Source organism: Emydura macquarii, unplaced genomic scaffold (assembly GCF_026122565.2).
Source record: "Emydura macquarii macquarii isolate MOO-44397 ecotype Brisbane River unplaced genomic scaffold, CSIRO-AGI_Emac_v2 contig_2636, whole genome shotgun sequence".
Lineage (NCBI taxonomy): Eukaryota > Metazoa > Chordata > Testudines > Chelidae > Emydura > Emydura macquarii.
The window spans coordinates 6,175,331-6,190,686 of NW_027132773.1; the positions used below are offsets into that span (position 1 = coordinate 6,175,331).

A 15,356-nucleotide genomic window follows, 5' to 3' on the forward strand; every position below is an offset into this window, starting at 1 on the left:
ACAGACCGTGATCCTGTGAAATCAAGTCTGGATGGTTGCTGGGGCCTGAAATGCTTCCTAGAAGCAGATGCACTGTATGGGCTTAAGGAGCGGAGCGTGGCCCTGGAATCCATTAGGCTGTGCAGCCTGCCGTCCGTTTGGTCAGATAGCAGCACCGGACCATCGGAGGGGAGGTCCTGGATGAACTGCTGGACTTCCACAGATAGGCTGGATGACTGTAGCCACGAGGCTCTCCGCACAGAGACAGCTAACACCATTGTTCTGGCCACTGAGTTGGCTGCGTCAGAGGCTGCCTGGAGGGAAGCTCAGGCTCCTGACTCGTCGTCCTCAAAAATAGCCACAAACTCCTGCTTAGACACCTGGGGCAAGGAGTCAGTGAATCTGTCCCTGGGGAATGCCATATATTATAGTCATATCTCCCCAGCAGGGCTTGCTGGTTCTATATTTGGAGTTGGAGACTAACAGTCGAATAAAACTTTCTGCCAAAGAGAAGCAGCTTCTTCACATCTTTATTCTGGGGGGTTGAGCTTGATAGCCCCATCTATCTCTTTTGTTGGCGGCTGACACCAGCAGCGACCCCAGGGACAGGTCAGAGTACAGATACCCGAACCCTTGGCAAGTACATAATTTTTTTAGGCCCTTTTAGAGGTAGGTGGCAGAGAGGAGGAGGTTTTCCATAAAGCCTTGACAAGTTTGACAACTCCCTCATGGATGGGAAGGGCCACTCTAGAAGGGGCTGCTGCTTCCAAAACGTCAGAGTGCATCATCGGGCTCCTTCATCTTCTCCGCTTCAAAGCCCACCGTCGCGGCTAACCTCTTGAGTAGCTCTTGATGCACTCTGAAGTCGTCCCGTGGGACCATGGCAGAAGAACCCGGTACCACCTTATCAGGCCATGATGATGATGAGGCAGGTAAGAGTAGAGTGAGCGACTGTTCTTCTGCAGCCGGGGTAGCCTCTTCCAGTGGTACTGCTGAAGCCCATGCAGCTTGGCCTGGTTCCTCATCCAAGTCCGGGGTGCGTGCAACACTGTTGCAAAGCATCTCTCAGATGTTCCTGAGATCAATTGTTGCATCTACGACCATGGGACAGGAGGGAATCTTCCTGGGTTCCAGAACTGCTGTGGTCCAGGCCATTGTGTCAGTGGCTGTAAACCTTTGTCCAAGTATTACCACAAAGTATAAATCTTTTGTTACCTTTTTAAACTTTAAATGCACATCCATGCATAACTGTCCACTTTCTATATTCAATTCACAAAAAGTAGAAAACAAAGGAATGGCAAAAGCTAGGATTAAATTGCTGGCCATCCTGATAAACAAAACTAGGTCAAATATGTCCTTTTTTGGCTACTTCTGCTCCCTCGAGAGTTACCCTAGTTAATTTTGTCTCAATCAATAATGCTATGCTACAACTTTACTACAGTCATTGCATCCAGGATTGATATCAAGGCACAAATGAATACTACTTTCACATGGTCAAGATTTGCCTGTCTGTGCTTTCAGATGCCATCTAATATTTTACAACTGTGTACAAAAGGATTAAAAAAACTTTTGATTGCTGCGTGTTTTTTCCTCCCATTTCATTCTCACATGCAGGGAAAAGCTTGCAGAGGTGCATATTTATGAATCCAGAATATTGCCTCACATTTCCATCATTTACGCCTCTGCATGTATGTCAGGAAGAAAAGGTTACTCATCTGGTGCAGTAACTGATGTTTTTCTAGGTGTGTCCCCCTGTGGGTGCTCCACTCCAGGTGTCGTTGCATCCTGCGCCCTGGATTGGAGATCTTCTCAGCAGTATTTGTCGGGTCGCAGCTCCCATCTCATGGCACCTAGTGAGGCATCCCTGACAGATGCCTGGTCAATAGAATAATGTCTTATGGAAGTATGTGCTGATGACCATGTTGTGGCTTTGCATATGTCCGTTATAGGTACATTGTTAAAAAATGCTACAGAATTGGATACTGCTCTTGTAGAATGAGTTCTGGTTCCTGTGGGAGCTTGTAGACCTTTCTGCTTGTAACACAGGTGGATACATGTTGATATCCATTTGGATAGCCTTTGGCTGGAGATGGCTTTGCCTTTCGAGCATCCTGCTAATGATACAAAAAGTTTCTGATTTTCTAAATGTTTTGGGTCTCTCTAGGTAAAAGGCTATGGCCCTTCTGACATCCAGAGTGTGGAGTGCTGCTTCCTGTGGATTGGTATGCGGTTTTGGATAAAAGGTTGGTGGATGGATAGGTTGGTTAATATGGAATTCCGACACTACCTTTGGTAAGAATTTAGGATGTGGCCTAAGGGTGATCTTATCTTTGTGAAGTTTCGTGTAAGGAGGATAAGCATCAATGCACTACTTAACTATGACTAAACTAAGCTAATAACTATTCACCATTAGTAATTTAGAGTTAAAGTTTAACTGCTGGTAATGCTCTGTCTCGGATGGACTGTTGAGAAGGAACTGAGGGGGTCGGGTTGCACGCGTGTTAGAAGATGCGCCAAGAGTGCCGTGAGACAAGAGCTGCACATGCGCGACCCGGGTGAATACTGCTGAGATTTCCGATCAAGGGTGCGGGACGCGATGACACCTGGAGTGGAGCACCCACAGGGACACTACTTGAAGAAAAACATCAAGTTTCTCTTAGAGGATCCTCCACCATCAAGTGTTTCACTCCCTGATGTCATCCACTTGATCCTGAGCATTTCCTAGAAAGCTGAAATTGTCTGTCTTTTAGCAACACGAGAAACTGACTTCTAAATTAGTATACAAGGAAAGGAGGAAGAGACACATATGAGGAGCTTTGGCTGGTGACCTCAATGAGTGATTGGACTGGGGCTGGCAACAGAAACCTTTCTCCAACCTTGGAAATTATTTTTGAACCCACACTCAGCCATTGCTGCTCTCCTAAATAAAATCAACGATACCATTTTGGTCTTTTACTCTCACCCCCTTTGTCCTCTGACAAGCTCTTCTGTTATAATTCCCTCCCCTGCGCCTCTTGAAAATGAAAAGGTGGCCTTTCTGCACTCTGCTGCTTACCTTGAACAGGTCCTCATGCAACCCCCTTCCAATCCCCCTGCCTTCTGATGATAAGCCCTATCTGCCTTCCCTTTCCTGCTTGGTCACAGCCCCTTATCTGCTGCCTTCTTTATCCACTGCTGCTTTATTCACTGTGCTACCCTAAACAAGGGAAAAAGAGGCATCTGCCCCATAGGACTTGCCTACATGGGGAAATAAGTGGCATAGCTGCATAGAATAGTTATTCCACTACAGCTATGCTACTATATTTCCCCATCTAGACAAGGCTTAAGTCTTTATTTGCTGAAAGAAAGAAGAGGGGATTTGATAGGTGATGCTTACTCCATTGGCCCCTCACTGCCAGCTACTGTACCTAGTCCAGCAAGGGTGAGCATGAGCAAAGATTATAGTGAATGGCTTGGGTTTAATAGTTTTGGGGGTCCTTAAATCCTCTAGAAAGCATGAGTTTTTAAATATCAAAATATGGCATATTGAATGCAATTTTCTAAGCTAAAATATCCAGAGGCATATCTTCAATCAGTTCATGTTGTGCAAAAAAGGTAAAAGATCACATAAAAAGGGAACATTACGTCAGAAAGTAATTTGTGCTGACTAAAGTAGTTTCCCATTTGTCCTTCCTGTTACTGAGCAAGCCAGGAAAGGTGCAAGGAAACAGCTGGTGAAACAGATGGATAAGAGTGAAAAACAAACAAAAATGCAAGATTAAAAATGGAGGTGTAAGTTGCAGAGCACCCTGCCTGAAATTTTTTAGCTTCAATTAAGAGACAGTGAGGATCAGAGTATCTCCAGCATGAAAAACGTGTAAATGTAATTTAATGAAAAGATGTAACATGAGGACGTACCATCTTCACTGGTGTGGGGCTCTGTACTGGCATCCTGGTCCACTTCCTCTAATGTACCATGTTCACTATAAGGGCTATCGCTGCAGAAATATGCAATGTTAAGCAAGTACAGGCAATTAGCACATGATGCAGTGCTTAGTGGATGCTTATCTTTGACATAACCCTCCGCCCTCCCAGTCGACTGCCAAACTAACAAGAATAATCTATTTCTATATCAAACACCACTCAATTAAAAAAAAAAAAACCCAAATACCACTATTTTAAATATTATTTATAATATATTGTTAAAGCCAGCAGCAACACATTCCTCAGACCATGGTGTAAGATCATAATTATTACAGAAATTAACACATCTTACCTGCAGATATCATTTCCATTTATTTAAATGGATAATAGGGTTACTGGATATTTCCTTGCAAGTAGTACTGAATTTAGTGTATATATGTCTGGGGTTAATGGTGAAACCATTATAAACTCAAATTCTTCAGGCAACCCTTCAGCAGCTCCCTGGGACTACACGATTTGGCCACACACTCCAATTTGTACATGCAGAGCCCTGTCAACTATTTGATGGCCACATCTGTGATAGTTCTCAAAATCCTAAATTAACTCCATTTAAGAGTTCTAGTTAGGAAACCCCTGGCAATCATCATGGTTATATTTGCCCCATGTGCTTCACAGTTACCACTTTCCTGTGAACCTTCCATGCACTAGCATTATTTTTATCTTTGTATTTCTTTTATTTATTCAGATCCTGTTATGCCATGGGAGTTGTTCATGTAAAATGGAGTCCTAGGATTTTGACATGAAAAGAGAAAGATAATAAATATTCTGACTTACCAGTAGTCATCTCCGGCCATACATTTTTCATAAACAGGGCCATCAAGCTCTTTAGCGTCTGGGAAAATAGCCTCATGATGGATGATGATAGTTTTGATTATTTCATTCACATGAGCTTGACACGACACCTGGTCTTGTATGTCTGGAACAGGCATCAGTGTTGGGCCAAAACATATGGCCAAGTTATAAGGATCCATCATGTTCTCATCACTGTACTGTGAAAGGCTTTGAAAGAAGAATCAAGAAAAATAAAGATTTTTCCTCTATGACTCTCCTAATTCTGAAAACTAGTTCAGAAAAACCTTAAATTGCAGCACAATACGATGTTCCCACCCTCTTTGACACCTGTACAACATAGCAAACAAATGAATGTGTTCTTCTACTGTCTGGCAATATACAACATTGGGAGAATTTAATGTATACGGACTCACATGGGGAGAGAATGAATTTGAATTAACTTTTTTGCCATGGAAAACTTTACTAAGGGGCTCTGTTCGATTTAGAGAAAAGATATTGTTCTAAGTGTTAAAAAAAAAAAAAAAAAAAAAAAAAAAAAAAAAAAGGAAAAAAGCAAACAGTGAGATAGTACTAAGGGTTTTCTGAGGGAAGGAACCCCTCCCCCCATTACTATGAAGCCATATGTATAACAACATTTCCAATATCTGAAACAGAATGTAGCTGACAACAGGTCTGGGCACAGAAGGATCCGTTGGTTGCTGCTATGCCACTCCACCTCGCTGAAAAATCTAGGGGATCTGCCCGATGGAAGCAGAGTATGGTTGGGGCTTCCCTACATCTTACTGAATCCTGGATTCCATGTCGTTCCCTTGGTGTGCTTGCTTGTATGTTATGCTAGAGGACCAGCCTGGTGCACATTTGGTCCAGAATCACAAAGGCTACCTGTCTGTACACACACCACCTTTCCTCCCACACATTGAACTGTGTGCTCTTCAGCTGTAGCTGAGGATTGAGACCTATAGCTCCCTGGATTAGTCATTTTTAAGGACACACAAGGCCTGTCATCCCATAACTCCCATTAATTCAATACTGCTCAGCACCCTGTAGGATTAGAGATGCAGCTGGTATGTTTGCCCATCTTTAAATACACCAGTTTAAAAAGCTTTAAAGTGTACTTTCTAGAGAAAATATTTGCTGCATAGCAACGGCACTGTGACATCATACAACCTGAAAAGAGTCAAACATTCTAAATGACCCCCTGCAATGCTGCAAAATCTGCTTGTAAAATCAGTTGTGCTATCCCTTTGTGTGTCATATTTTGTTAATGTGATGCATGCCACTCAAAGATATCAGAAAACTTGTTCTACAAATTACAAAGGAGGTTTAGTTGCTAGATTATTCATGAACTATGCTACATAGGTGGCTATAATTGATTTATGAAATATGAAAGGCTACATGATGTTGCCTCTTATGTTCCCCGTAACACACACTTGGTGGAATATAGTACAAGAGACTATTTTTATTTCAGCAAAGTGTTTTTTGTGTAGCCCCAACAGAGCCACTCAATTTTGAAGCAAATAGGGGCAAAAAAGGAATATGCTAACTAAGGGCCTGATCTCTCATTCACTAAAGATATATCTACACTAGACCAGGAGGTAAAATTTCCAGCTCAGGTAGACATACCTGCCTTAGCTTTGACGGAGCCAGCATGCTAAAAATAGCATAGCCACAGCATTATGGGTGGTGGGAGGGGCTAGCCACCACACGTACGTCCCTAGAGTTTTGATGGGATTCTACGTGAGATGGCTAGCTCATCCTGCAGTCCATGAATCTGTGGCTACACTGCTATTTTTAGCCCATTGACTTTAGCACATTGGCTCAGTCTACCGGAGCTGGAAATTACACCTCCAACTCAAGTGTAGATGCACTCAATAAGCATATCAATCATCATCTAGTGCTGGTGGGTAGTGCTATTGCTGTTGGAGAATGGGAGGCAAAGTGTACAGTGAGGGATTGGGATTTTACCAGGGTGAATGTAAAATTAAGTGAGGCGAATGAGACTACCAAAGATGATTATGGATAAGTAATGGCTGATGTCAATGAACACGGACCCTGACCATATAACAAGTATTACCTTTTATAATCCTGACCAATGAATGTTAAGTGTTTGAGGCTAGGAAGTAAAAAGCAGTCTCAAATGCCACACCCTTATTACAGCCATTCTCAGGAAATACAGCTGGAGTTTTTCAGGTGGAAAAAGATGGAGATTAAAAAAACATTGGGCCCAAGTCCTTATACTTAAGGGTTTTGAGAGAGAGAGAGAGGGAGAGAGAGAGTGTGTGTGTGTGTGTGTGTGTAAAATCACTTATTTGATGACAAGTAAAGCGGGGACTAGCTTTGACAAATGTATAGCATGTGCATACAAAATTAAAACCAGCAGACTTAATGTATTAACGTTTAACAACACATTTTAACATTCACATCCTGGAAGATACAGTAGAGGCTCAACTCAAAACATTTATTACTGTGCTGAAGGAAGGGAGGGCTTAAGGAGCAGCAGAACAAGAGTCCCAGGAGGCAGGCAGTACAGAAACAGAATGAGCCAGAAATAGGGCAGACCACTGATCAAAGAAAGCATAACATACAGTGAAAGTACTAGGACTAGGAAAAAAACAGAAAGGAGAGACAGGTAAAAATAGTGTTCTCTCCCACACTACCCTTTCCTCAGGTCCAGTTTCTACATTCAGAACAGGCAAGTATGTTCTCCCTTTCTGACACCCCCTTCTTCCTAACAGCTGTCCCAGTTTTTCAGTAGCAAAATCCAGTTACCTGATGATGAAGGGAAAGAAGTGGGGTTCCTGGGCACCTGTAGCCCCATCATTATTTTGGGCAAGAGCACCAGTGAATTTCCCAAAAGGCATATGTGAGAAGAAGTGGGTCTTGCTCCACCACAGCATCAAACCACCAGCTGGTGGGTGGTTTGGCTGTTTGAGTATGTTGCATTTTTTTAACCAGAAGGTTAAAATCAGCTGAAGATAGAAGTGTAGCTGAAAAAGCCCACTTCTACATTATGCAAGTTATTTTTAATGTGGATATTTTTTATTTGTTGTTTTGTTTTGTTTGTTTGTTTGTTTCTAGCCCCAGTCCTTGCGTTCAAGGCAACACTTTTATCAGTCTTACCATGACCTTGGTCAGTGAAGGAGAAACGTAACTTCAATTTGCATGGAAATTGAGGTTTTCCTTCTATTTTCATTGCCAATTAAAGCACCCTCTTCTGTATTAAATGAAGCTAAAATGTAAATTTCACACAGACTATGAACAAAGAAAAATAAAATTTTGACACCAGCAGTGGAAGTGGGATGAAGATGCAGCATTTTGACAGGAACGTTAAGGTACTTACTGGTTTAGGAAGGCAAATAGGTATCTCATCACTATAAGAACAGACCTGGGTAAAGTCAGGAGGAGTTTGCGGATTTGAAGAGCCCTCTCATAGAGATTATCTATTCCTGTAAGGCAGAAGAGGATATTTTCAGCTCCTTTTTAGGATGAAACCTATATATTCAGCTGAACCGTGTCTTTCTTATGTTAATATATGATGCTGGTCAACATTTTTCAAATTTTGAAAAAAAAAATAGGGAAAATTTTGGAAAAAAACAAGTTTTTCCCCTTTTGATCACTTTTCTAATACAGAATTACTAGATGATGCCTTTAAATATATCCAGCAAGTCAGCTGAAAACAAACTTTACTGCAGATTTCTAAGCAAGGTAGCTCATGAAACTGCAGTAAGAGGATTTTTCCCTCAAGGATAAATAAGTAATATTAGGAGACTAGGAATCTCTGTCATCAGTTTCAAACACAGGCTTATTCTCTGTATTTGAATTTGCATACTGAAAATATCTTTCTGATCACTGATGGTAAGGCCTTCCTGACTTAGTTGTCTCTGTCAACACTATCCCTCCAGCTGTAAATCTATTAAAGTCAATTCTAGATCATGCCTTATGGTGTTAATCCAAAAATACAAAGTACAGTGATCAGATATGTTTTTCCCCCGATAACTTCATTTAGATCCATCAAAACATTCCTGAAGTGGGCAAACCAACAGTTGTGTAAAGGCAGCACAAGAGCACTGGTTCCTAGTGCCTTATAATAGAAAACCCTTGTAAGTATGTATTATTTTCCACATTGTTCAGAATGAACATGTGGCTTCAACTGGAAAGCAAAACATCTTTCAAAGTAGCAAACCTCTATTCTGAATAAGAGATCCTTGAACATTTCTCTCTCAAAGATATTTTCAGTGTAAAGAACATTGCTAAAAGCAATTTAACATTTCAGTAATGCCCCCCAAGTCAACCAAGAAATAATGGTGCAATTCATATAATTTAACTACAGTCTTAGTAGAATATTAGAATAACAGCACCTAATAACAGTGCAATGGAGATTTGGTAACATTGAGAAACTGTGAAATGAGAAACGGAGTGAAGCCATCAGCTAAAAACCATTTGTTACAGAATACAAGATAATTCACAGAAGACATTTAAAATAATCACTTACCTAAAAGGTCAGTGTTAATTATAGACAGCATTCTCAATGTTTATTTTTGCTCTTTTGATGTGCTTATTTGATACAAATTAGGACTTGTTTTCAGATGTAAAATGTCTGTAGATTAGAGTTTAAATATTTTTCCCTTCAGGAAAAAATAAAATCCAGTTTCTAACAGTTAATATTTTCATACCATAAACTGAAGACAAACAGAGCATTACAGCAGCAGAATTTGTGTTTCTCATACAAAAGTGATGCACCTCACTAGCACTTCCTTGAAGATAAATATTTCTGCCTGATAAACTACGGGGCAAATCCTGCTCCTACATCCTCCGTCATGGAAGATTCCTATTAGCAGCAGAATGGGGAGTGGGAAGATTCAGGGTGGGGTGGCAAACAGGGATTTTATTACATGCAATTTAGCTCCTTAGGGATCTCTTGTGCACAAGCAGAATTTTCTATCCTCTCCTTTCACTCCCTGTAGCAGGGACGGATTTGGGCTTTGGCAGCTCCCGCAGTAGCAGCAGCGGAGAAGCTCCACAGTCTGTAGTGAGGGGTCCTCCCCATGGAAGAGAGCAGCACATAGCTCAGCATTCCAGCTCTGTGCCTAAGCGTATTGATTTTCAGAAATTGTGCACTTATTTGCTTAACAAGCAGCTCACAACCGACTGCCAAGGGCATAGACAGTGTAAACAAAAAGGGAACTATCAGGTTTCATAGTATGAGTCCTATCACATCCCAGCAGCATGCTACCTGTCAGGAGACAGTGTAAAGCAGTTACTGTAAGTCATTACAAGCCACACATACTGTAATTAGCTGTGTATAGTTTTAACTCATTCCTAGTAAAATTGTCCCAATTTTCTTACCACTGGCTCATTTCAGTGGAGAAAGAATTCTTGACTGAAATCTGAACAACTGTGAATTTGGCTGCTTTCAATGGTTTATTTCAGAAACACTAATTTTCCCCTTACAATTTTTGCTTTAGTTTAAAATGAAAGGGTGATGCAAATGCTTTATACATTGTAATCTTTTACCTCAGGATCTCAAAAATCAATAGCTAAATTCTGGCTGCTTCTATGGGGGAAAAGTAGTGAATGCAAGAACCCCCTTACACTCAGACAGAAGGCTTGGATAACTGTGTTGCTGTCCACATAAAGGGGAAAGACAGTGTCGCTTTGCCACCAAAGGTTACTTTTCCAGAGGAGGTGTGTCTGGGGGGGCTGGGTTGTTGTGTGGCCACAGTAAAGGCTAGCAGGTCAGTTACTGGAAGTCAGGTTTACTGGCTATATCACTGCCAAGGAGGTAAGTCTCATTGCACAAAAGTGCAGTGCGTCTTCTACTTGTGTACTGAAGGCCTCTTTTTCATCTTCATTACTTTGACTCTCAAGCACCATAATTTAGTCCTACCTCAACAGTGATCTCAAGTGAACTAGTATTTTCCCCATTTTTCAGATAAGAAAACCTAAGCATTTATTTTAGAACATAACATAAGAATGGCCATACTGGGTCAGACCAATGGTCCATCTAGCTCAGTATCCTGTCTTCCAACAGTGGCCAATGCCAGATTCTAAAAAGGGAATGAACAGAACAGGGCAATTATCAAGTGATCGATCTAGTGTCATCCAATCCCATCATCTGGCAGTCAGATGCTTAGGGACACCCAAAGCATGGTGTAGCAACTGACGCACCTGTCCTCCCTGAACTTATCTAATTCTCTTTTGAACCCAGCTATGATTTTGGCCTTCACAATATCCCCGGCTATGTGTTCCACAGGTTGACTGTGCACTGTGTGAAGAAGTACTTCCTTTTGTTTATTTTAAACCTGCTGCCTATTAATTTCAGTGGGTGACCCCTGGTTCATGTGTTACATGAAGGGGTGAATAATACTTCCTTATTCACTTTCTCCACAGCATTCATGATTTTATAGATCTCTATCATAGCCTCCCTTAGTCATCTCTTTCAAGCAGAACAGTCCCAGTCTTTTTACTCTCTTCTCATATGGAAGCTGTTCCTTATCCCATAATCATTTTTGTTGCCCTTCTCTGTACCTTTTCCAATTCTAATACATCTTTTTTGAGATGAGGTGACCAGAACCGCACACAGTATTCAAGATGTGGGCATATCTTGGATTGATATGGTGGCATTATGATATTTACTGTCTTCTTATCTATCTCTTTCATAATGGTTCATAACATTCTGTTAGCTTTTTTGACTGCCGCTGCACACTGAGCAGTCCAGGAAGACTCCAAGATCTCTTTCTTGAGTGGTAACAGCTAATTTAGACCCCATCATTTGTATGTATAGTTGGGATTATGTTTTCCAATGTGCATTACTTCATATTTATCAACATTGAATTTCATTTGCCATTTTGTTGTCCAGAGACCCAGTTTTGTGAGATCCCTTTGTAACTCTTTGCAGTCAGCTTTGGACTTAACTATCTTGAGTAATTTTGTATCATCTGCAATCTTTGCGACCTCACTGTTTATCCCTTTTTTCAGATCTTTTACGAATATATTGAACAGCACTGGTCCCAGTACAGATCCCTGGGGGACATTACTGGTTATCTCTCTCCATTCTGAAAACTGAGCTCTTATTCCTATCCTTCATCTCCTGTCTTTTAACGAGTTAGTGATCCATGAGAAGACCTTTTCTCTTATGTCATGACTGCCTACTTTGCTGTCTACTTCTGCTTAAGAGCCTTTGGTGAAGGACCTTGTCAAAGGCTTTCTGAAAGTCTAAGTACACTATATCCATTGGATCACTCTTGTCCACCTGTTTGTTGACCCCCTCAAAGAATTCTAATAGATTAGTGAGTCTTCCCTTTACAAAAACCATGTTAACTCTTCCCCAACAAATCGCGTTCTTCTGCGTGTCCGATAATTCTGTTCTTTCCTATAGTTTCAACCAATTTGCCTGGTACTGAAGTTAGGCTTACTGGCCTGTAATTGGCAAGATTGCCTCTGGAGACTTTTAAAAAAATTGGTGTCACATTAACTATCTTCCAGTCATCTGATACAGAAGCTATTTAAGTGATAGGTTACATACCACAGTTAGTAAGTTAAGTGGCTTGCCCAAATAATGCAGAATTAGTTGCAGAAATAAGAATAGAACTTGTGATCTTTGACTCCGGGGTCATTGCTCTAGTCCTAAAACAACACTCCCACTTTGAAGTACAGGCAATTAGCCTTGCTTTGGTAAGGTTAACCTCATTAGGAATTAATCTATCCCCTGTGTGTGGGGAAGGAGGCAAGGAAGGGAGATGCTTGGAGAAGGGAAGGAATAATGGCCACAAATGAAACAGCCTCAGTGGAATTGACATCAAGTGGCAGGGTGACTATTTTGCAGCAGCCAAGTAAATTTTCATCGAGTGAAATCTACAAAGGTTTGCAGGACCTCGTGAGAATTTTTGCACCCCAGAAACCTGGAATTCGGGAAGAGGGAAATTGTGGGTGTAGGTGGCTACACAGGAGGGCCTCTGCACTCACACAGGGATGTCTGAACCTGCTATACATAGCACTGTGGGCAGATGAGGTCAGGGACCAGAGTCTTTCTGAGAGTGTGCTTTCCAAAGGCAGTAACTGCTATTGGAAGAAATGCGGAGAGGCTGCAGCCACTGCTGATTGCATACTGCAGATAGGTATGCAGTGGGGGTGAGGTGAGCTGTGATATACTGCACCCTGTCACTGGGTTGTTGTTTTTTTAATCAATCGACATAATTCACTTACTGTATAACAAAGCTTCAAATTTTTAAACAAAATTGTGTTTTCAAGATCACCAGATTTCAAAAAAATCACCAGAACCTGTTCATAATGCAGTGTCATCTTTGTTCTTTTTGGAGACACAGAAAACCAGTGTGCATGTTTGGTTGTCCCTAAGAAGCAGCAGCAGCACGTTTTAATCACCTGTTGGACCATGTTGAGGTTTTTTGCAAACAGCACCTAAAGCAAAATGCATGAACAACCTGCATCTAAGGAATAAAGGAGCCCAGAGAAAGGGAAAAACCAACAACCTCTCCCCCAAACCAACACAAATAAAACAATATTCAATTGTAAATAAAGACAAGAATATATCCTCTCTAAAGTACATTAAGAAAACATAAGGCAAATTGATGTTTAAGCGATAACCCCAAAGTAGTGGATCAATTAACAGGCAATAAATATTTAGGTATATAAACATACCTTGGCATTTGAGCACAGAAGCATTTGCGATGCAGCATTACAGAATGGTTAGAATGTGCTATGTGGAGTTAGCCTGGTGGTTATAAACTCAATAACTGGGGTCAAGCTCTATTTCCATCTCTCCCACCCTCCCCACTACAATGTAGGACAAATATTTCCTCTTTCTGGGCCAAATTCAGTGGTGACAAAACGGACGTGTCAGTTTCATATGAGGAGTATGCTGGTCATAACATAAGTGTAAGTAGAATAAAACCTCCTGAGAGTGACCACTCCTGGGAGTTACCAAAAGTGGTCACTTGTAAGAGGTGGTCTCTCTTCAAAGATTTGAACACCAGAGAGTGGTGGTGTTCCGTGACCTCCACAAGTAGTCACTCGTGACAGGTGGGCTCTCTTCAGAGATAGTCAGTAAGGCAGGTTTTACTGTAGGTACTAAGTGACAAAAGTGATTTAACTCATGCTGACTTGGCATTTGGTGAGTGTGCAAAATAAATGTAATTTACATAAAAGGGTGCAATGGAGGAGCATTCAGCAGGAAAGGCAATTAACGAGAATGCAAGATAAAGTTGGCCAACCCTCTATTTCATCGCCAGTACTTCAAGTGGCCAAATCTGGCCCTGGTGTATGAAGGAGTCACTCATAATGCCTTCAGTATGACTAGCATCTACTGAAACAGGCTGAATTCAATACCCTCAGAATACCTGCAGTAGTATCCACCCTTCTGCTCAGGCAACAAAGGCTTTCTGGTGCACAGAAGCCCCTGATGATACAAGCTCCTTATGCCCTATCACTTATTGCAGACTAGCTCTGGAACAACCAGAATTTGTCCCCAATTTAAACTAAAGTTTAAAAATCAAAACAAAATAGCTATATAATTATTATACATCTATCTGTGAAAAAATTCACAGAAAGTAAAGACTCTTTTATAGCACCATTTCCAAAGACTTGCAAAGAAAAAGGATTAAATCACAATATGTTATTTCATTTGAAAAATGTATGCATTAATGCAAAAAAACCAAAAAAACCCCACAAAAAACCGCCCCAAAACACCAACACCTCAGTGGCTACATTGAGAGAGGCTTCATTTTATGGTAGTAGCCTCAAATATGCTTGACATCCATAGCTAAACACTCCACTTTCAAGGTTCTTTCACTAGCAACATTATATTTCAGATAAAATCTGTGACATTTTGCCATTTTATATTTTTAAATGAATACCAACTTCATGTATTGGATTCTGTATTCTATTCTTTTCATGAATCACTGCAATCTTTGTGAACAGAACTATAAAATAAATTTGTATTAATCTTGATAGGCTGCTTGGAAGGACACCAAATGAAAATGGATATATTCATTTCCACACTGTATGATCACAAACCCTATTTAATAAGAACTGAGCATTTGTGCAAGCTTAATTTAAAAATAAAATCTTTCCAGAAACTACATTCCAAATCGTGATCTCAACAAGTTATAGCCATTTCTGTTCTTTACAGGAAGAGGGCCTGTGCTGCTCCTGTTAAAAATAATTGGCAAAACTCCCACTGTATCTAGCAATAATGATAAATATTTACATTATTATGAGAGTGTCTGAAGGCCTCAATCTGGATTTAGGCCCCAGGGTGCTTGGGCTGTACAAAGAGAGGAAAGAGACCATCCTTGCTTTGAAGGTCTCAACAGTCCAATGTGGGAGAAGGGTTTTGTTTAAACTCTCTGCCCCATTGCAGATTATACAATGTCTAAGGTCCAAAAGACAACAGTAAAAACTGTGTTTGGGACTGGATTAAGATTTTATAAATATATAATATCTAGGTTCTATCAAAATTCAGGGCATACTAAATTCTAAAATTAGTGAGTTTCTTCTTGAATAAATAGATTATACTCTGTAAAGCAGCATACAACCTAGGTATACAAATGTAGAGACAAAATTAAAACCCTGAAGAGGGTCTGAAAACTCTCACCAACAAAAGG

At 40.8% G+C, this 15,356-nt stretch overlaps 1 protein-coding gene across 2 annotated transcripts in view; it reads right to left on the reverse strand.

Moving 5' to 3' along the window:
• SRGAP1 (SLIT-ROBO Rho GTPase activating protein 1) overlaps nt 1-15,356 on the reverse strand; it is a 206,018-nt gene that overhangs the window by 15,378 nt on the left and 175,284 nt on the right. For both annotated transcript variants that reach the window (XM_067564110.1, XM_067564111.1), the window contains exons 16-18: nt 8,075-8,180; nt 4,717-4,941; nt 3,877-3,956 (exon numbers count right to left, since the gene is read on the reverse strand). In XM_067564110.1, coding sequence (XP_067420211.1) covers nt 3,877-3,956; nt 4,717-4,941; nt 8,075-8,180 — 411 coding nt within the window. The remainder of the gene's footprint in view (nt 1-3,876; nt 3,957-4,716; nt 4,942-8,074; nt 8,181-15,356) is intronic.